The sequence below is a fragment of the Erinaceus europaeus genome, chromosome X (genome assembly GCF_950295315.1).
Source record: "Erinaceus europaeus chromosome X, mEriEur2.1, whole genome shotgun sequence".
In the NCBI taxonomy this organism is placed as follows: Eukaryota; Metazoa; Chordata; class Mammalia; order Eulipotyphla; family Erinaceidae; genus Erinaceus; species Erinaceus europaeus.
In genome coordinates, this window is record NC_080185.1 from 63,612,624 (window position 1) to 63,634,525 (window position 21,902).

The 21,902-nt window shown below is 41.7% G+C and overlaps 1 protein-coding gene across 1 annotated transcript in view; it reads left to right on the forward strand.

The window, feature by feature from the left end:
• The first annotated feature begins 21,733 nt into the window (after positions 1-21,733).
• TRMT2B (tRNA methyltransferase 2 homolog B) overlaps positions 21,734-21,902 on the forward strand; it is a 58,082-nt gene continuing 57,913 nt past the window's right edge. The window contains 2 exon segments of the mRNA XM_060182661.1: positions 21,734-21,815; positions 21,818-21,839. Coding sequence (XP_060038644.1) covers positions 21,734-21,815; positions 21,818-21,839 — 104 coding nt within the window.

The window sequence follows — 21,902 nt, forward strand, 5'->3', positions numbered from 1 at the left end:
AATTTAAAATATATAAAACTCTCTGTATACTCCTATTCATGACTGACAATTAGTCCTCTAAGGGTGTGTTATAGCATTCCACAATTACTCATCTAGTTGGGTAGTGAGGCATGACAATTACATGTTAGAAGAAATAAGCCATAATCTAGAAATATATTCAGGGCCTTGTCAGTCTAATATTATAAGGAATACCCTTAGCAGCAAAGGAAGAGGTGTACACAAACATGGATTGCCTTCTGTGTAACAGGTGGCATGTATAAAGCCTTTAACAGTGTCCACAGAGATAGAAACAAATTTCAACTTAGCAAAATGCGGGGTGTGTAAAACAACCATTTGTCAGAATCAATGCTAAAAAGTCTTCTGAGTAAAACACCCATAAAGGAGGAGGAGTCATGCCAATCTAGGCATTAAAGAACAATAGCTCATGCGTATACCAGAGAAATATCAAATCATTTAACTAGAGCTTAGCACCTTGGTGAAAACAGGAACGAGAATAGAAATAGAGTATAGGAATTAACTATGCAGTTCAAATGCCATGGGGCAAATGACAATTTTTCTTTCTTTTTTTTATTTAAGAAAGGATTAATTAACAAAACCATAGGGTAGGAGGGGTACAACTCCACACAATTCCCACCACCCAATCTCCATATCCCACCCCCTCCCCTGATAGCTTTCCCATTCTCTATCCCTCTGGGAGCATGGACCCAGGGTCATTGTGGGTTGCAGAAAGTAGAAGGTCTGGCTTCTGTAATTGCTTCCCCGCTGAACATGGGCGTTGACTGGTCGGTCCATACTCCCAGTCTGCCTCTCTCTTTCCCTAGTAGGATGGGTCTCTGGGGAAGCGGAGCTCCAGGACACATTGGTGGGGTCTTCAGTCCAGGGAAGCCTGGCCGGCATCCTGATGATCTGGAACCTGGTGACTGAAAAGAGAGTGAACATACGAAACCAAACAAATTGTTGAGCAATCATGGACCCAAAGCTTGAAATAGTGGAGAGGAAGTGTTAGGGAGGTACTCATTGCAAACTCTAGTGTACTTCTGCTTTCAGGTATATATTTTGCAGTAGTTTATGGGTACGTGTGAACATATGCTCTCTCTCACAGAAACTGGTGTATATCTAGGTTTTGGGACTTTGTTAGAAAGTGAACCACCTGAGATGAAATTAGAGTATACTATGAAAGGAAAGGTCTCACCCGAGTAATGAAGCTGAAGGGTTGTCATTCCACAAGTGAAGCCTCTGGACACAGTCTGAAGTGAAGCATTTTGAGGTGGCAATCGTTGTGTTAGTTAGGTTGTGATCGGCAGATGCAATATTATTTGATATGGATTGGGAGAGGCATACAGGAAAGTGGGCCCTATCCAAGGGTTCTAGGACTGGAGGAAGTAGAGGTTCTATAGTGGAGATGTGAGGTTCCTTATTCCGATCTCTGACTGCTGCCTAGGCAGTGAGCCACATTCCTTTTCACCCAAGATTCATCTGTTCACTGGAAGAGGCAAAATTACCTTCACCTACTAATTGATTGGGGGAATTTTGTTCTCTATAGCTAGAGCCCTAGCAAACTCTTTGTATTCATGAAACCTTGGCATTATAGCTTTTACCAGTTGTTTCCAATCATAATGGGAGAAGACAGTTAACAGTCTGCAATATATGTGACGGCCCCTAGTAAAAGGAGCCTGTAAACCACTGTGCTTAATTGACTATCTAGGATCTTTATAAACCTAATAGGGCAAGGCTTCATTTTTCTTTTTTATTTAAGAAAGGATTAATTAACAAAACCATAGGGTAGGAGGGGTACAACTCCACATAATTCCCACCACCCAATCTCCATATCCCACCCCCTCCCCTGATAGCTTTCCCATTCTCTATCCCTCTGGGAGCATGGACCCAGGGTCATTGTGGGTTGCAGAAGGTAGAAGGTCTGGCTTCTGTAATTGCTTCCCCGCTGAACATGGGCGTTGACTGGTCAGTCCATACTCCCAGTCTGCCTCTCTCTTTCCCTAGTAGGATGGGTCTCTGGGGAAGCGAAGGCTTCATTTTTCATCTCAGTCCCTTCCTCTCTATGTATGAGCATGGGAAAAGTATTAAGTTCAGAAAAACCTTTTTTCTTAAGTCTTTCCTCAAAGCATCTCTCTATAGCATTTTTGAAAGGTCTATTTCTGTTTTTATCACTAGTAGCAGAAAAATCTGTGACTGAAGGAGGAGGAATTAGAAATCAGTTAAGTGAATCATGTGGCACAGCACAGTAGGAAGAGGTTGTGGTAAGGAATCTGATGTAAAATGAAGAGGTGGAGCAGTGGAGGAAGGGAAGGGGCAAGGAGAGGAGGAAGGAAGGGATGCAGGGCTAGAGAAAGGATTTATATAAATTATAAATGGTGCCATGCCATTTTCACTCCATTATTTGCTAAAGCTGGATAGCCAGGCATGGACAAGTTTGCAAGACAGATATAGGCAAAGGGGCTTGCTTTGGCCCAGCGAAAAACTGTGAGAATGATCAGGTTTCAGGCACACCAGAAACAGTTTGTTTCTGTGAAGTGGAAGAGGAAGGCAAGGTGTATTTTGAAATAGAAGAAGGAGGACTCAGAGAATACATTTATTTATTTATTTATTTATTTTACCAGTGCACTGCTCATCTCTGGCTTATGGTGGTGTTGGGGACTGAACCTGGGACTTTTTTAAAAAATATTTTTTTTATTTATCCCCTTTTTGTTGCCCTTGTTGTTTTTATTGTAGTTACTATTGTTGTTACTGATGTTGTCATTGTTGAATAGGACAGAAAGAAATGGGGAGAGGAGGGGAAGACAGAGAGGGGGAGAGAAAGACACCTGAAGACCTGCTTCACTGCTTATGAAGTGACTTCTGCAGGTGGGGAGCCGGGGACTCGAACCAGGATCCTTATGTCAGTCCTTGCGCTTTGTACCACCTGCACTTAGCCCACTGCACTACCGCCCGACTTCCTGAACCTGGGACTTTGGAGCCTCAGGCATGAGAGTCTCTTTGCATAACCATTATGCTATACCCCAGCTTGGGAATAGTTTTGTGAAGAAGCCTGCAATTGGAATGTGAGGGCGATCTGGCTGTGACATCTGTCACCCCATTGATCACCAAGGCTGACTCAGCTGATCTGGCTGGCGAGGCGGGTATCCCCTTCCTCCCTCACCACTCCATGTGCATCCCTCCTGAAGTGACACACTCAGTCTAAGAGGACGGCCTTCCCCAAATAGAGATGGACTGGTCTTTGGCCAAGGGTATACAAGTAGCTGTGCTTCCCTGCTAGAACTTCTGAACAAGCTCTTAAGAAACCTGCAATTGCTTTTGAGTAGAGAATCAGAGATTATAGGTTTCAAGCTGTTTTTCTCTGACTACACCAATGTTTTAAAATAAATAATGTCCAATGTGTGTCCATATCTCAGCTGATATAGCTGTATTTTGGGGAAGAGGTCTGGAGACAACCTCGATTACATGTAACAACTTATGTAATTCTTGGCTGGAATACTGAATTACACGTAATTTTTTTATCCACTACACCATCTCCCAGATTATACATATTTTAAAAGGCTCTTTCAATAGTCTAAGGTGAAAAACATCTCCCTTAGAATGTTATATACTCACAGTGACAGTTTGGTTTGAGATATATTCTTTTAAAAAATTTTATTTGACTCTGAAGGGGAAATACATTACTGGAATTTTAAACTTGTGCTTGAACCTGAAGATCCAATACCTGGTTTCTACAAAGAGGTATTTGCTATCTCTTAGGGCCTAAGAAATTCTGCTCTTTGATCCATTTTTTTCCTTATATCCTACCATTCGTGTATATGTTGATTTTTGTTTGGACTGTATAGATATCTGTAAGTGGTGACAGTACCAAGGGTTATAGACTCAAATGCCTACAGAACATGAAGAGTTATTACTCAGGTATGCATTTATGAGATATGAAGCAATGGATATTAAGGGTTTTGTTGCATTTTTTATTTACTTTATTTTAAGGAAAGATAGATGGGGGAGGGAGAGAGAGAGACTCTGAGACCAGAGCACTGCTCAGCTCTGGCTTCAGGTAGTGCTGGGGATTGAACCTGGGACCTCAGAGCTTCAGGCATGAAAGTCTTTTGCATAACCATTATGCTGTCTCCCCAGGCTTGTTTTTAAATTATGACCCCTGAATACTCCTGAAATTCTGGACTGCTAATGATGTTACCAGTTATTCTGCAAGCCATCATGCATTTTTTCACTGGTTCTTGAAGTGTGATCTAAGGACCCCTAGTGGCCTATGATTTTCTTGGGTGCTTTGTGGGTTGGTCTCTTAGTGTATTGGTATTGCATTCTTTCTTTTCAATTTGAAGTCATATGTTTTATTTTGAGACTTGTAATATAACAATATAATTTATATATCAAAATAGTTTTGAGAATGGGGCCAGGTGGTGGCACACCTGGTTAAGTGCATGTATTACTATGCACAAGGACCCATGTTCAAGCACCCCCCCTCCTGCAGGGGGGGAAGATTCACAAGTGGTGGAGCAGGGCTGCAGGTGTCTGTCTCTCTCTCCCTATCTTCTCTCCCTCTCAATTTCTCTATGTTCTATCAAATAAAATAAAATAAATAAAAAATTTTAATTTTTTTATTTATAAAAAGGAAACATTGACTAAACCATAGGATAAGAGGGGCACAACTTCACACGATTCCCACCACCAGAACTCTGTATCCCATCGCCTCCCCTGATAGCTTTTCTATTCTTTAAACCTCTGGGAGTATGGAGCCAAGGTCATTGTTGGGTGCAGAAGGTTGGAGGTCTGGCTTTTGTAATTGCTTCCCCACTGAACATGGGCGTTGACAGGTCCATCCATACTCCCAGCCCTGTTTTTCTCTTTCCCTAGTGGAGAAGGGCTCCGGGGAAACAGAGCTGCATGACACATTGGTGGGGTTGTCTGTCCAGGGAAGTCTGGTTGGCATCATGGTAGCATCTGGAACCTGGTAGTTGAAAAGAGAGTTAACATACAAAGCCAAACAAATTGTTGACCAATCATGGACCTAAAGGCTAGAATAGTGCAGATGAAGACTTGGGGGGCCTGTCAGTATCAGGCCACCCCATCAGCTGGGGCCCTAGTCAGGGTGTCATGAGATTCCCAAACAGACATGATGGGCCTAGACCTCGACTAAATCCCTCTCTCCTTGTTACCAGTAATTCCTATCAGGAACAACACAATAGACCCCTTTGTGGGCCCCCACAGGACCTTGCCCTCAACTTGGATCAACAATGGTAGAGAATGTTCCATCCTCTGAAGGGAGGCTGGGCAATATATTCTATGCTACACCTGAGGAAGATGGGTCCTGATATTGGTGCAGTTTGGAACGTTCCTACTTATGACCACAGAATGTGAGCTCAGATCTACGGGGATGCAGAGGTCACATAGGCTCCTAAGCTGAATATGGGCCCAAGATCACATCAAATTGATGGGGTTTACAGTCAACACTATTTATACATCTTTCCCATATTTGGGAGCTGCTCTCTTCCCTGATCCAGCTTTCTGGTCCTTCTACCAGCCATGACATCAGCTCCCCAGACAATAATTAGGATCCTCCTAATTATTAGATAATAATATCAGATCTATAAGCATATCAGATTTCAGGCTCAGGCAAAAAAAAAAAAAAACACTAGTATAGCCACAGGCCCTTTGGAATATAACTAAAATAAATGAATTTTTTAAAAAGAAATGTTTAGTGGTCTGAGAGGTGGCGCAGTGATAAAGCTTTGGATTCTCATGTATGAGGTCCCGAGTTCGATCCCCGGCAGCACATGTGCCAGAGTGATGTCTGGTTTTTTCTCTCTCCTCCTATCTTTCTCACAAATAAATAAAATCTTTGAAAAAGAAATGTTTAATAAAAATAGTTTTGAGACTCTAGTAAAACATTTTAGCAATGTATTAAGTATTAAGTATTATATTAAGATTAATATATTAATGTATTAGTATTAAGATGTTTTGCAAAATATACCATAAAGACTAGGAATTATTCTGTCTTTGTAATTTGTCTTTTTTCTATTAGTGAATTGTTTTATAAATTTATCAGATTCCACAAGTATTTTTATATTCACACTTGTTGCATGCAAGTCACTATAACCCCCACCAAGGTTCTGTATCCTCTCCAACCTACCCCCCCCAACATTGCATTATTTCTGATTTGTTTTTCCTTGGTGTCTTGTCCAAAAGTATATCAGGTCTCTCATTTGTTATGGGAGAGTTTTGCTATTAACATGTGCTATAAAAATGTTCTCCAGAGCTGTTTTCCATGTCAAAGTGGCCCCAGTAGGGAGGTCATGCCATCCACAGCAGAGTGTGTACAACACTTACACTTTCTGTAAGGTTACAACCTCTGACTTGTTCAGTAGGGTGAAATGAGATTCCTTATTTTTATCACTAGCTATCATCTAGCTAGCAATCAGTCTATGCTAAGTGTTGCATATTTACAGTGCATTATATGTAGCAGTTTGTTTGATCCTCAACATGTGGAATAAGTTCACTGGTCTTAATTCATTAATTTTCAAATTTTTAAAATTTTATATTTATTATTGGATAGAGACCAAGAGGAGACTGAGGAGAAAGAGGTAGAAAGTGACAGAGAGACACCTTTAGCCCTGCTTCACCAACTCGTGAGGCTTCCCCCTTGCAGGTGGGGACCAGGGGTTTGAACCTGGTTCCTTGCACTGTAATGTGTGTACTTAACCAGGTGTGCCACTGTCTGGCCCCTAATTTATTTATTTTTCTTGCCACTAGGGTTTTACTGGAGATTCTTGCCTGCATTATTTCATCACTTCTGGTGGAATATTTTATATATATATATATATATATATATATATATATATTTCAGACAGAGACTGAAAGGCAGATGTTGATAATGGGGGGATTCAACTTTGTTGCAGCAAAAATTCAGCAACTCCAACAGCTTCTCAGAGAAATCCAAGGCACACAGTGGAAAATGAATGAAAAGTGAAAAGAGAAACAGGGTTATGGCAGGATGAGTGTTATATTCCACCTGTGCCTCTCTGTCCACTGAAGTTAGCAGATGTTCTTTATAAGGGTAGGTGTGAACAACAAGCCCTGAGGAGAGCTGACATGGTAATGGCCCTTTCCTCAGCTTCACAGGCAGTGTTAATGGAGAGCCTCCACAGCAGTGGACCAAATGTGTCAGTTATATCCAATTTCCAACTGACAGGTAGCTCTGGCCTGCAAATACCACTCTTCAGTTTTAACTGTTTCAGTCACTTCCAGAAGGGAGCCAAGATCACATTGTACATGCATCAGCTTTCTGTAGCTGTCAGTGCTGTTAGCAACTGAGCCTAAAGCACAGACAATGTCCAGTTCTCTCTCTCTCTCTTACACACACACACACACACACACACACACACACACACACACACACACACACACACGATGATGTCTCTAGCCAGTTATCCAGTCTTCCTGGAGAAGTAGAGGCAGTTACTGACACCTGTGGGTTGGAATGTCCCTAGGGTCTCCCGTGGTAGCTTTGGCTCAGAGCTTATGTTCTGCTAGCTCAAAGCCTGTACTGAGCACATGGCACCTTATGCACCTGAAGTAAATGATGTGAAGCACCTGAAATAAGTCGAAGGTCTAAAGTCTGTTTGGAGCAGGAGAAGCAGACACAGACAGACAGACAAACTGGAGGAGACAGAGAGACACAGACAGAAAGCAGGACAGATAAAAGAGAGGTTAGCCTGGGGAGGGGGGCAGAATGGGGGCCTGACAGCCTGGGCCTGGCAGTCTTTTCCCTCCCTCAACAATAAAGAGAACAATAAACGGGCCAAAACAGGGGCCTATGGGCCTGGCAGCTTCAGTCTCTCCCTCTCTCCCTGGCTCTGTGTGCTTTTCTTCCACATGGTAAGGGCCTCACCACCCTGAACCTCTCTTCAGCCAGTGATGCCTGGTACATGGCCTGACACTTAGCTTGAGTCTTGCCCTGACAAATCATTCAAGATGCCAATTTTTAGGCCTGCCCCAGACCTGCTGACTCAGAAACTCTGGAGATGCTGCTCTGAAATTTGTGTTTTATTGAGCCTTCCAGAGAACTTTAATGCAACCCAAGCTGGGTAAACCACAGGGTAAAAGTTAAACAGATTACAAGTTGAAAGATGAGCATCAACTAACTTATTTCAAGTGCTAAGTCTTCAACCACTTACTTTGTGACGTTGGAAAAGTCGTTGATCCCTCTGTGAGTTTCAGTGAGCTTATGTGTAAAATATGTCCACCAATTTTCTTTTCTTTTTTTTTAAATATTTATTCCCTTTTTGTTGCCTTTGTTGTTTTTTATTCTTGTAGTTATTGTTGTTGTAGTTATTGATGTCTTCGTTGTTGGGTAGGACAGAGATAAATGGAAAGACGAAGGGAAGACAGAGAGGGGGAGAGAAAGATAGACACCTGCAGACCTGCTTCATCACCTGTAAAGCAAATCCACCAATTTTCTTATCTGTGGAATATGTAGCTCTATGGGATAATGCACTTAGAGCACTGAGTAAAGTCATAAAGAATTCAGTAATTAGACTTAGCTGGGCAGACAACCTCTCTACTGTGTCCTGGGACCTCACCTCTCAGAACCCTGCCCGACTAGGGAAAGATAGAAACATGCTAGGGATATGGATTGACCTGCCAACACCCATGACCAGTGGAGAAGCAATTATAGAAGCCAGAACCACCTTCTGCACCCCAAAAATAATTTTGATCCATACTCTCAGTGAGGGAGAAATGATAAGGGGAGGATGACAGAGGGCTCTGAACTTAAACTCCATCAGCAATCAGAGAGAGAAGAGAAAAAAAGGGGGGCATTTGGATGTAGTAATAGGTGTAGGTGTGACTTGGAAAGGAAGGCAAGATGGGATCATAGGAAAAAATGGGTGATTATATGAAAATATAGACAGATAGGTGTAGAAATAATAGTTAACCCATGTCTACATCCTTAAGAGAGCTGATGTAGCTTTACAATGGAGGGACTGGGGATTCAGACTCTGATGGTAAGAACAGTGTGAAGTTGTATCCCTGTTATCTTGTAATTTTGTAAATCAATATTAAATCAGTAAAAAAGAATTCAGTAAATATCAAAATCAGATTCTCATTATTATTATTATTATAAGGATTGTTCTGGATAACTACTTTCATTTCCAGTGAGATTTATTTCATTTTTGAAAAGGTCCTAATTATATGATTACAAACCAAATCGTATATCTTAATTCATTAGGGATTGGGCAGAAGGGTATTTCATCTGCCAGTTTATTAATAGAATCAGAGAACATAAAAGTATGTGTGATCACATTAAAAACATTATAACCCTATCATTCCATACAATCTAATAAAGATTCTTAAAAGAAATTCAGGTACATTGAGCCAGTTAAATAATTCACTTGGATAGTGTGTTGTTTTACTATGTGTATGACCCAGGTTCGAGTCCAGTTCCCACTGCACTGAAGGAAGTTATGCTGCTTCTGGGTCTCTTTCTTTCTCTCTCCTCTGTTTTTATCTTAAAAGAAAGAAAGAAATTCAAGTACATGGCATCAGGAAAGAAAGTAAAAATGAGTGTCTCTAATATTAAGACTTGGCTGAGGACAGGGATTTGGAGGGAATTAACATTATAGCTTCTACAAAGGTGTAGAATTTGTGTCCTGATCCTGAGTCCCAATGTGGAGCCAGACATGGAATGGATGTTTGGGCATTATTTGTTTTTTCTTTGTCTACCTCTGCTGGATGACATTCTGCCAGTGCTGGAATGTTATTGTCATTGAATTGAAAATTTTGGCACTATAAAGAAGAGGGTTGTAACTTTATTATTAAGTGAAAAAATGAACATCAGCAACAGTCATGTAAATTGGAGGGAGTAAATATCTTTGTTACCCTAGAAACCAGAACATAAAGATAGAAAGGTAGTTTGGTAATAGTTTCTAGGGCAATTCCACCCACATAGAACAACAGAAAAAAAAAGTTCCTATTATGTTAACTCTTTCTCTCCATGCCCACTGGGCCTTCACTCAATATTCCACTATCACCTTCCTCTCACAGAATTCCCTTTTGGGGTGGGGAGGTAGTGCAGTGAGTTAAATGCACATGGCACAAATTGCAAGGATTGGCATAAGGAACCTGGTTGGAGACTCTGGTTCCCCAATTGCAAGGGGGTTGCTTCACAAGCATTGAAGCAGGTCTGCAGGTATCTATCTTTCTCTCCCCCGTCTTCTTGTCCTCTCTCGATTTCTCTCTGTCCTATCCAACAATGACAGCAGCAGCAACAACAATAATAACAATAATAATGATAAACAACAAGGGCACTAAAAGGGGAAAAATAGCCTCCAGGAGCAGTGGATTCTTAGTGCAGGCACCAAGCCCCAGCAATAACCCTGGAGGCAAAAAAAAAAAAGAATTCCTTTCTGGCTTTCTTAATTTTGAAAGTGCCAGTGCCATTTTCTAAGTACCATTGTTAAAGATCTTTGATGTTTATCTGACAACTGAAGGACCCTGAAAAATGTCTATCTCTAAATATAAGAGATTTAGTTAAAAAGAAATAGATGCATAAATCATAAATTATAGACTCTTCAATTGAAAACATTAAAAAATATTTTAAAAAGGCTCACAGTGGATGAAACTAGCCATCTGTGGCTCTTCCCAGAAGTGACTTCTTGTAAACATAATTTGTGGATATACTGCAGATGAGATTAAGGTGCTTCCTGATGTTTCACTTGGGAGCTACCAAGCCAGAATGTAATTCATGTAAGATGAGTTGTTACCTTGGAAACTGTGACATGTAATGAGGTTCGGAGGTGGTAATGTAATGACAGAAGATTCTGGTAGCTAGTTAGAGGTAATGGGGAAAAAGTATTGGAGAGTCAGTGTTTATCTAACACTGTTGAAATAAGAGGAACATTGATATAGTAGATATGATACAAATAACCTAACCTAAAAGGTCCTTCAAAATAATTCAGGTCCATATGTTAAATTAAAAGTGATCTTGTGATTACTAGTCTGGTTCCTCAGGTACACTGATATCTAGTAGGTAGGGCCCTGAATAGAAAATAAGAATTGGGGCTGGGTGGTGGTGCACCTTGTTGGGCGCACATGTTATAATGTGCAAGGACCCAGGTTCGAGCCCCTGGCCCCCACCTGCTCCCACCTACAGGAGGAAAGCTTTTTGAGTGGTGAAGCAGTGCTGCAGGTGTCTCTCTGTCTCTCTCCCTTCTCTGTCAACTCCTTCCCTCTCAATTTATGACTGTCTCTATCCAATAAATAAAGATAATTAAAAAAAAATTTTAAATAGAAAGAAAAAGAAAACAAAAATACTACAGCCAGGTCAGTGAAATAGTTCACCTGGATAGTCTGCTACTTTATCATATGCCCAAAGCAGGTTTGAGTCCAGTCCCTATAGCATTTAAGAAAGCTTTGGTGCTGTAGTGTCTTTCTCTCTTCCTCCCTGCCTCCTTCTCTCCCTCTGTCTCTATCTGAAAAAACACTGTAGTCATTGAATTGATATACTTTACTCGCTTTTGGCCTGTAAACCAGTGCCCTATAAATGTGTTTTGTGAAAGCTAGCTCTTAATAGTGTTTCACAGGAACTGATTAAAGCCAGCTTTATTTCCAAGTCTGAACTATAGAGGTTTCAACGAGCCTCACTGACTCATTTTTTTTCATTATTATGACTGCAATGCAAGTATATTGTGGAAAAATTAGAAAGTACAAACATGGGAAAGGAACAAATGAATTACCTCCAAGTCCACTATCAATATACGACCACTGTAAAAACCTTATTTCCTACCAATGAACCTTTTTCTTTTTTTTCTCCCATCAAGCTTATTGCTAGGACTTCATGTCTGCTCAACTACACCATTCCTCGTGATTTTATTTGTTTATTTATTTATTTTAATGTTTATTTATAAAAAGGAAACATTGACAAAACCACAGGATAAGAGGGGTGCAACTCTACACAGTTCCCACCACCAGAACTCCATATCCCCTCCCCTCCCCTGATAGCTTCCCTATTCTCTATCCATCCGGGAGTATGGACCCAGGGTCATTATGGGGTGCAGAAGGTGGAAGGTCTGGCTTCTGTAATTGCTTCCTCACTGAACATGGGCATTGGCAGTTTGATTCATACTCCCAGCCTGTCTCCTTTTTCTGTAGTGGGACAGGGCTCTGGGGAAATGGTGCTCCAGGACATATTGGTGGGGCTGTCTGCCCAAGGAAGTCTGGTTGGCATCATGGTAGCATCTGGAACCTAGTGGCTGAAAAAAGAGTTTAACATCTAAAGCCAAAGAAATTGTTGACTAATCATGACTTTTTAAAATAAGACTTTTTATGACTTTTTTATGAGATTGAGAAACAGAGAGAGAGGGTGAGAGAGTTAGAAAGGAGAAAGACACTTGCAGCACTACATGAATCTAGGCCCTTGTACATGGTAATGTGTCACTTTACTGGGTGAGTGACCACCTAACATACCCTTTCCCCCTAAAATTAAGGTTAATTAAAGAGAGAGAGATATCCAGAACATCACTCTGACATATGTGATACTTAATATCAAACTGAGGACTTCATACCTGTTGTTTTCGACGGGCTGGCTTCACGGGTGGATAACAGACGACCCGGGACTCATGGCTGGGTTGTAGGCAGTATCTCTTTATTCATGCAGGACTCAGCACAATCTCAGCTGAGCTAAGCTAAACTAAAAACTACAAACAATCTTGTCCTTATAAATATACTAGCCCTGTAGGGTGGGAACAGGATGTGACGCAGAGAGGGTGGAGAGAAAAGTGACTGGTGAAAATCAGGGTATGACAAAGAGAGGGGGCGGAGCAGGCAAGAATTCTATCACTGAACCACCAATGCCCTGGAGGGAGGGTGGTGCTTGTTAACAGCGGTTATGTAAATAGAATGAAGTGGTTATGTAAATAGAATAGTGTTAAGCAGGAGGGATTTAAACCAAATGAAACAGAAGGTTTTTAGAAGCATACCAACACATACCTACAAGTCTAGCACTCTAGCTACTGTCCCAGAATGCCAATACACTTTTTTTTTTGTCACTAGGCTATCACTGGAACCTCTCAGGGTACAGCTCCACCACTCTCAGTGAACACATTTCTTTTCTTTTTTTTAAAAATTTTTAATCATATTTATTAATGGTTAGAGAGATAGAAATTGAGAGGGGAGGTGGAGATAGAGAGGGAGAAATTCAGGGAAACCTAAAGCCCTGTTTCACCATTCATGAAACTTGCCCCCTGCAGGTGGGGACCAGGGGCTTGAACCAGGGTCCTTATGCACTGTGGTGTGTGACCTTAACCAGGTGAGCCACCATCTGCCCCCCATGTTTTGTTTTCTTGGATAGAGGATGAGAGACAGAGAGGGGAGAGAGAAAGATATATATATATATATATATATATATATATATATATATATATATATGAGAGAGAGAGAGAGGTGAGATACCATAACATTGACCCACCATTTGTGAAGCCTCTCCAGTGCAGGTATTCCCATGTGGTGGCCAGAAGTTCAAATCAGTTTTAACACATGGTAAATGTGTGTTCTATAGTATGAGCTACCTCCTGGCTTCCAATGCACCTTTCTTTTTGCCACCAGGTTTATCACTAGGGCTTGGTGATTGCACGACTGCACCACCCCTGGTGATTTTTTTTCTTATAGACACAGAGAAATATATAGAGAGATATTGCACCATTATGCATTACCATTCATGGAGTCTCCCCTGCAGGTGGGGACTGGAGCCTTGAACTCAGGTCCTTGTGCACTTTACTAGGTGCACCACCACCATCCTCTACATATTTAAGATTCTACTGAATGCACAATTATTTCCTATATTTTCTACTTGAAGCATCCTCAGGTCCACCCTTTCACTTAAGGTTGCCTTCTACATATATTTCCACATCTTTACAAACAGCTCAAAGATACTTTTTAAGTTCAGTTTTTTAGAGGGGAAGTATAAAGCAGTGATTATTATTATTATTATTATTATTATTTATTAAAAGGAAACATTGACAAAACCATAGGATAAGATGGGCACAGCTTTGCACAATTTCTGCCACCAGATCTCTGTGTACCATCCCCTCCCCTGATAGCTTTCCTATTCTTTAACCCTCTGGGAGTATGGACCCAAGATCATTGTGGGATGCAGAAGGTTGAAGGTCTGGCTTCTGTAATTTCTTCTCTGATCATTAAGTTAAACTTTTATTGAAGTATAACATACATATAAGAAAAAATATCTATCACAGAGGTGTAGAACTCAACTATATACATCAAAGTAAAAGTGCTCAGTAGTCTACTGTGAGTAGACTTAGACTCAGTAAGTTCAGCAAGCAGTAGAAAGACCTAAAGAAGATACTATGAAGTACCTAATCAAATACTTACTATTTAGGCCTAGAAACCCTCCTCTCTTACCCCCTATTTCACTCCTTTCAATCATTTTAAGTCTAACCTGGTCAGATAAAGGACTGCAAAAGATGGATAAGGGCAAGAGGCTGGCATACTTTAATGATGGCCTTTTTGGTCAATATCAGGCCATCCCATCATTCTTCCACCCCCCTCAAAAAAGATGTATTTATTTTGAGAGAGAAAGGAGGAATATCAAAGTATTTCTCATCAAAACAAACAAATAAACAAACACCAAAGTACTTCTTGTCCCTGGCTATGGGTGGTGTTGGGGATTGAACATGGAACCTCTTGGGTCTCAGGCATGCAAGTCTGGTGCAGTGCCAAGCTTCAACAACTTTACTGTAAATCATTAACCTCTGTTGTTAAAATTCGTAGGCTCTTGCCGGGCGGGCTAGCTTCACGGGCAGGTAACAGAGACGCGGAGACAACGGCTGGGCACGGAAGCTGTATTTCTTTATTCAGGAACAACGATTCATAAACTAAGACAAACTAATCACCAAACAGAACTCTGCTGTCTCTTTGTGGTAGCGCAAGCACTCTCTCTTACTCTGTAACTCTGGAACCCTCTCTTACTCTCAAACTCTGCAACTCTGTCTCTCTGGAACTCTGGCAGGGTCCCTAGGGGCAGGGCCAAGCGGGCCCGTGAAATTAACTGGACTGATCTAATTCTCTTGGCGGGGGAGAACTAGAACCCAATGTAAAGCATACAACAATTCCCCCTTTTCTTTTAACTAAATGGCTACAGTATCAAGGGTGTGGGGTGAACAGAAACATATATCATACAGGCATTTTTAAAAAAGAAACTGGCACAAACATGGAGAAACATGCAAGCAAATAACAAGAACCAGCGTGTTGCCAAGGGAAGGCCTGAGGGGGCCATATCTGCCTCTGTGGGCTAAACTTTATCAGCTTAAAAAAAACATTTCTTGCCTCTGGGGGGCGTACTTTCTTCGACGGGCATTTGCATGGGGGCGGGGAACGGCCTAGAGTCCCAAAGGCAGCTGGCTGCAATTTACTTACTATGAAACAAAACTTGTTATTAGCGTATCTACTGCATGATCCAACGTTTCTAATAGAGAAGGAATTTGAGACTTTTACATATCAACAACGTCTTTTAACCTTTTGTTACACCCATTCAAGATGGAGACACACCCTAGGTGTGGGCTGGAGAGGAAACCTCAGGCATGAGAATAATTAGCATAGCCATTGTGCGATCTACCATTTCTAATAGAGAAGGTAATGGAGAGTTTTACACATCAACAAGTCTATTTAACCTTTTGTTTAGACCAACTTAGTTAAAATATATTGATTGTTAACTAATTTTTACCTCAGACTTTAAATGTAAGTTAATTTTTATCTTTATGAGAATTACGTTGAAAACCTTTTTAATTTAACTTTGACTAGTAAGAATTTAGCCTTAAAGCTACTGTTTACCAAACTTTAAACATACACATAAACATGGTCATTAATACACGGGGAGAGAAACCTTTGTTACGAAGATATGTCATTTTAAACACGAATTTAAATCTGTACTGTCTTAGTTGTTGGGGGGGGGGGGTTCACCATCCGGAGGTGGCTTCCCGCACAGCTTCACTTCTAGGAATTGCAGGTTGCGATCTCTGCACGAATCTCTGTGTACTCTAGCTTGTCTGCCTTCAGACCGGACCGGCGGCTGGAGATCTCGTGTGCCCAGTTTCGGCAGGGAGCCCGGGGGTCCGGGAGGCCCGGGATGGTTCCAGAATTTATAGAAAGAGGGCAGGCAGGCCAGTTTTGTAGAAGGCATGGGCCTAGGTGCCCAGGGGTGGCAGCCATGATAGGCCGCCGCGGCCCTGCCCCATGGCCCTGCCACGTCTGCTGCCCTGCTCGCAGTGGCCGAGTAGCGTGGGGGGATCACGCATCCAGTGCCCTGCGCCATGCAGTGGAGAGCCGGCTCCTGTGGGCTGGCCTCGGGCTCTTGCGTGTTGGCATCGGGCTCCAGCGTGTTGGCATCGGGCTCCAGCGTGTTGGCATCGGGCTCTAGCGTGCTGGCGTCAGCCTCTTGCGTGCTGGCGTCGGGCTCTTGCAGGCTGCGGGGCTGCGGGCGCGGTGCGCGGGGTTGTCTGGGAGCAGCTGGCTGGCTGGCTGTTTAACCAGGTGGAAACAGCAGCTCCGTGCCTCGCCTCCTGCCTGCTGGCTCTTACCGCTGGCTGTTCTGAGTTTGCCCCAGCGAGTGGAAACCACAGAGTGGTCCAGAGATAAATGTTCCAGAAACAGCAAAACAGTCTCGTGAAGAAAGAGCAGAGGCCTTTGGAGATCTCTTCACAAGCAGAAGAGAAGGCCATAGTACATAGGTAGCCAAATTGTCTTTACTTATCTGAGAGATGCGCAGGTCAGGTCCACGTGGGCGCCATTTGTTGTTAAAATTCGTAGGCTCTTGCCGGGCGGGCTAGCTTCACGGGCAGGTAACAGAGACGCGGAGACAACGGCTGGGCAGGGAAGCTGTATTTCTTTATTCAGGAACAACGATTCATAAACTAAGACAAACTAATCACCAAACAGAACTCTGCTGTCTCTTTGCGGCGGCGGCGGCGCAAGCACTCTCTCTTACTCTCGAACTCTCGAAATCAGGGACCCTCTCTTACTCTGTCACTCTGGAACTCAGGAACTCAGGAACTCTCCAACTCTGGCGGGGCCCCTGGGGGGGGGGCAAGCGGGCCCGCGAAATTAACTGGACTGATCTAATTCTCTTGGCGGGGGAGAACTAGAACCCAATGTAAAGCATACAACAAACCTCTCTCCCATAAAATGATTTGGAAAAAAAAAAGAACTCCACTATACATATCATCTGAAATTCCAGATGTATTTATTGAAGGTCAAAGCATCAAGTTATAAATCCCAGAATAAAACATAGATGGCCATGCATCTGAAATTTGGATATAGAATAACTTGCTAACATGAAAAGCAACAGAAATAAAGCACCCTATAATATGTTTACTATGTAAACCTTAGTAATTCCATATGCCAATTGTATGCCTAACAGACTAAATCACTATATAGGAACTTATTAGTTTTACTATATAAAGAACTTATATAAAGTAATAAGAAATATACAATGACCCAAAGAGAGACCTTGGCAAAGGCACTGAGAAAAAATTCATAGGAAAAGAAATTTAACCAAAAAGGGTTTTATTTGTTTTACATCACCATTAATAACAAACCATGCACAGTATATCACTTAGATGATATGATTTTACCTATCAACTTGTTAATAATTATAAAGAGCTAATAAAGTATTCCACAAAGTAGCCTATGGACAGTGAGGCAGAAACTGTTCTACGGGGCCCAAGACTTCACTAATTTTTGCCTGAGCCCGGCAGCTAACATGCAGGTGGGCTAAAGGTATTGTCTGGGGAGATGGTGTCAGAGTTGGAAATAGGACTAGAAAGCTGGTTCAGGGCAGAGTAGCTCCCAAATATGGGGAAAGTATAAAGATATTGTTAACTGTAAATCCCATCGATTTGATCTGGGGACCATATTCAGCACAGGAGCCTGTGTACCCTCTGCATCCCTGTAGGTCTGAGCTCTCATTCTGTGGTCATAGCTAGGAACATTCCAGGCTGCATTCATTGCAGGACCTGTCTTTCTGGAGTGGCAGAATATGCTGACCCATTCTCTATTCAGAGAGTGAGGCAGTCCCTACCATGTCGTTCCACATTGAGGGCAAGGTTATGTAGAGGCCCACAAGAGGGTCCACTATGTTGTTCCTGATGGAGATGACCAGTGATGGTGAGAGGGATCTGTTAGAGATCTAGGTCCATCATGTCTGTATGGGAATCCCAGGATTCCTTGACTAAGGTCCTGGAACCAATTACTATTAAGCATAAAAACAGATGTAATTAAATGCAGATTCACTTTGCTTTAACATTTAGTCTATTAAAGCAACAAGATTTTTATAATATGTGTGTGCATCTTTAAACATTTTCTTACACATCTGACTATGCTCTTGAGCAGTCTGATAAAGTAGTCAGTAAATGTATAGTAAGAGCTGATAACTGAACTAGCTCTTTCAGATCTAAGTAGTTAGGGGAAAAAAGTTTTTTTTTTTCCTCTGAGGTTTTAAAATTCAGTACCCCCAATGTGGAATCCACTTAAGAAACCAGGTGTAAGTGCTGGGGACATAGGGAGATAGCATGATTAAGCAAAAATATTTTCTTTTTTTTTTTTTTCTTTTTTTCCCCCCCCAGGGTTATTGTTGGGCTCGGTGCCTGCACCATGAATCCACCGCTCCTGGAGGCCATTTTTTTCCCCCCTTTTGTTGACCTTGTTGTAGCTTCGTTGTGGTTATTATTATTGCCCTTGTTGATGCAATTCGTTGTTGGATAGGACAGAGAGAAATGGAGAGAGGAGGGGAAGACAGAGAGGAGGAGAGAAAGATAGACACCTGCAGACCTGCTTCACCGCCTGTGAAGCGACTCCCCTGCAGGTGGGGAGCCGGGGGCTCGAACCGGGATCCTTATGCCGGTTCCTGCGCTTTGCGCCACATGCGCTTAACCCACTGCGCCACCTCCCGACCCCCAGCAAAAATATTTTCATACCTAAGTCTCTGAGGTCCCAGGTTCAATCTCTAGCACCTCCATAAACTAGATCTGAGCAGTGCTTCTATGTTCCTCTCTTTCTGTGCCTCTCATACTCCTAGCCAGAGGTTTATTTTAAACAAGAAAAACTAATATGGAATTCATAAGTTTCCCCCCACTGACATCAAGCAATATAGAAACACAACTAACTACACTTTGGTATTACTGTACTGCTTTGAAGAACAGATCTCACTGAAGGAATTACTAAATATGATGGAAGGTTCTTTACCAGAAGAGATAGCCACCCTAAAATAGTAGGGTCCTATTTTGGACCATGTCAAATGCTTTGGAGATATTAAACCCAAGTGGATAAGGGCCCTTCTGTCTGGCATGGGGTAAGTGGACCACAGTTTGCAGTCACCTGAGAACCCATACCTTCAAAAAACATCCTAACTGTTCTAGGGTAGGGAGAGCTATTTTTCCATTCCTCATCTCTCTTGTCTTTCTTCTTTCTGTCCTTAAATGGGCCTTTTGCTTCTTTTGTCTTTCCTGCTTCCTTCCAGCTCAAGGGAATAGGCCCTTCTCCTGAGATTTTTGCCAGGTACTGGCAGTTGTTCTGAAAGCTTTACAAACATTGTTTAGTATTCTGCTGGTATTATTTACTATTTAAGTTTTAAATCTCCAAGGCTTTACTGGATCTTCATGCCTGTGTGATCCCATAGCTCCTGCCCCCCTCCCCGCCCCATTTTCTAGATAGAAGCTGAAAGACAAAGAAGGAGAAAGAGATACCACAGAACTGCCTTGGTAGTTATGAAGCTTCCTGTTTGTATGATGCTCCCATGTGGTATCCAGAGGCTTGAAGACAGGTCTTTGTGAATATTATAGTGTCTACTCTACCAGGTAAACTATCGCCCAATCTCCACTTGATTCTTTTTAAATTTTATTTAGTTAATTTGTTCTTCATCATTTGAGGACTTATAGTTTATAGTACAACTATTGGCACATGAGTATCATTTCTCATTTCTGCATGACAGGACCCTATAGAATGTTCTTAACACCTAACTTATGTCCATTTCCACCATCGTGTGCCAGGACCTAATACTTTATCCATCCCCCCAGAGTCTCTTGTTTTACTTCAGTATACTATACCTAATCCAAGTTTCACTTTGTGTTTTTCCTTACTGACCTTCTTTCTTAAACTCCACCTATAAGGGAGATCTTCTGGTATTTTTCCTTCTCTCTTTGGTTTATCTCACTTTAGCATGGTTCCTTCAAGTCCCATCCAAGTCAAGGCAAAGGAAATGACTTTATCATTGTTAGCAGCTGAGTAGTGTTCCACTGTATTTATACCCATTTAATTCTCATAACCGTGATATGGTATGGGTACTATATTATCATCTCCATTTTACAGGTTAAAAAGGGAAGGTTGGAAGAAATTATTACCTTGCCAAAATTACCTAGCTATTAAGAAATAGAGCATGGGAGCGCATCTCAATCTGTTTGACTGGGGTCTTCATTCCAAAGGTCTAATCTTCATTTTTCTACTACTGCCTGCTGTTTCCCATTGCCTTATTTTCCTTCTTTCTTTAGCCTCAGCCTTAGTGAGTGTTCCAGTGTCTTCCCTAAACCCAACATCCTTGTCCTCCAAGATCTTCATTCTCTTAGTCTTTCAGAGTCAAGAACATCTCTTCTTGCTTTCTAGATACTGCTTTTTCTCGGCTGCAGTCATTTGACTTTTGCTCTCCTTCTTACTTAAAACTTTCTTGATCTTATAGATTATACTTCTAGGCTCACACTGTAGCCCTGACTTATCACCTGATTTATAGTATTGCTTCTCTACTTGTTAGATATTTCCACTTGAATATTTCCCTGTCATTTCAAACATTCCTCAAATATGAATTTACTTGTTGCTAACCACCCAATTTTACCTTTACTTCTCTGCATAAGGCCTTCATTAACTTGCTGTTGGCTTCAGAGTAAAGTCCAGATTTTATTCAGGTGCTTAAAGTACTCATTTTGATCGGATTTTTCAGTTTTATTTTATCTGCTCCCTAGACAAATCGTTGTTTAGCCTGTCTAATCTATCCACTATGTTCCAAGCATTTTGTATACCTCCCTGTCATCTTTTAAGACCTGGTGAATGACCTACCTGCTTTAGGAAGACTTTCCTGCATGCCCAAGAGCCCATCATGTCATGTTCCCTACTGTCATCTTTCCCTACGTCTACACTTGACCTCCTTACTTTGAGTCTAACCTTTGTAACCCCTCTAGTTCCTACTGTGATGTAGTACTTTGCACATACTAAGCTCTTACCAAATATGAATTGATTATTTGGATATTAGGTGGGAAGGAAGACTATGAATAGAGGTGGGCTCCTTTCTGGAGGACAGACACTATATTGACTTCATCTTTTTATTTTGGGATCTTAAAATAGTGCCTAGCATGCAGTTTGTCACTTCTGTGCATTAGGGCTGGTTTTGTCAAATATCTCTGTGCCAGGTGCTGTGCTAAGTATCCATAAGGCCTTATGAATGAATGAAGAAGATTGAGAGTTATGCCTGTTTCCCAACTTAATATTTATCCACCTTTCATGCAGATGAATTTTAGTATTTCTATGCCTCCCAGGTATTGTGAGAAGAGACCTACTGCATAGCTTGAGATTATTCTTCTTTAGGATGGCACTCTTCTTCAAACAAACACTGCTGTCATGGTGTACCAGGAAACCTCCAGGCTGATCATAGCTCTGTTTTGAACTCAGCATGTCGGGAAATTTCACTCATTTGATAGCCAAGAATTGTCAAAGACAACAGAAAAGTCAGGAGTAGTCAAACCATCTTGAGCCACAACTGGTTTCTGGCAGGATAGGTGAGGTTTAAGTGGATGCCCTTTTCCCATTAGCAAGTCTAAATCTCCGGACCTGCTTAAATT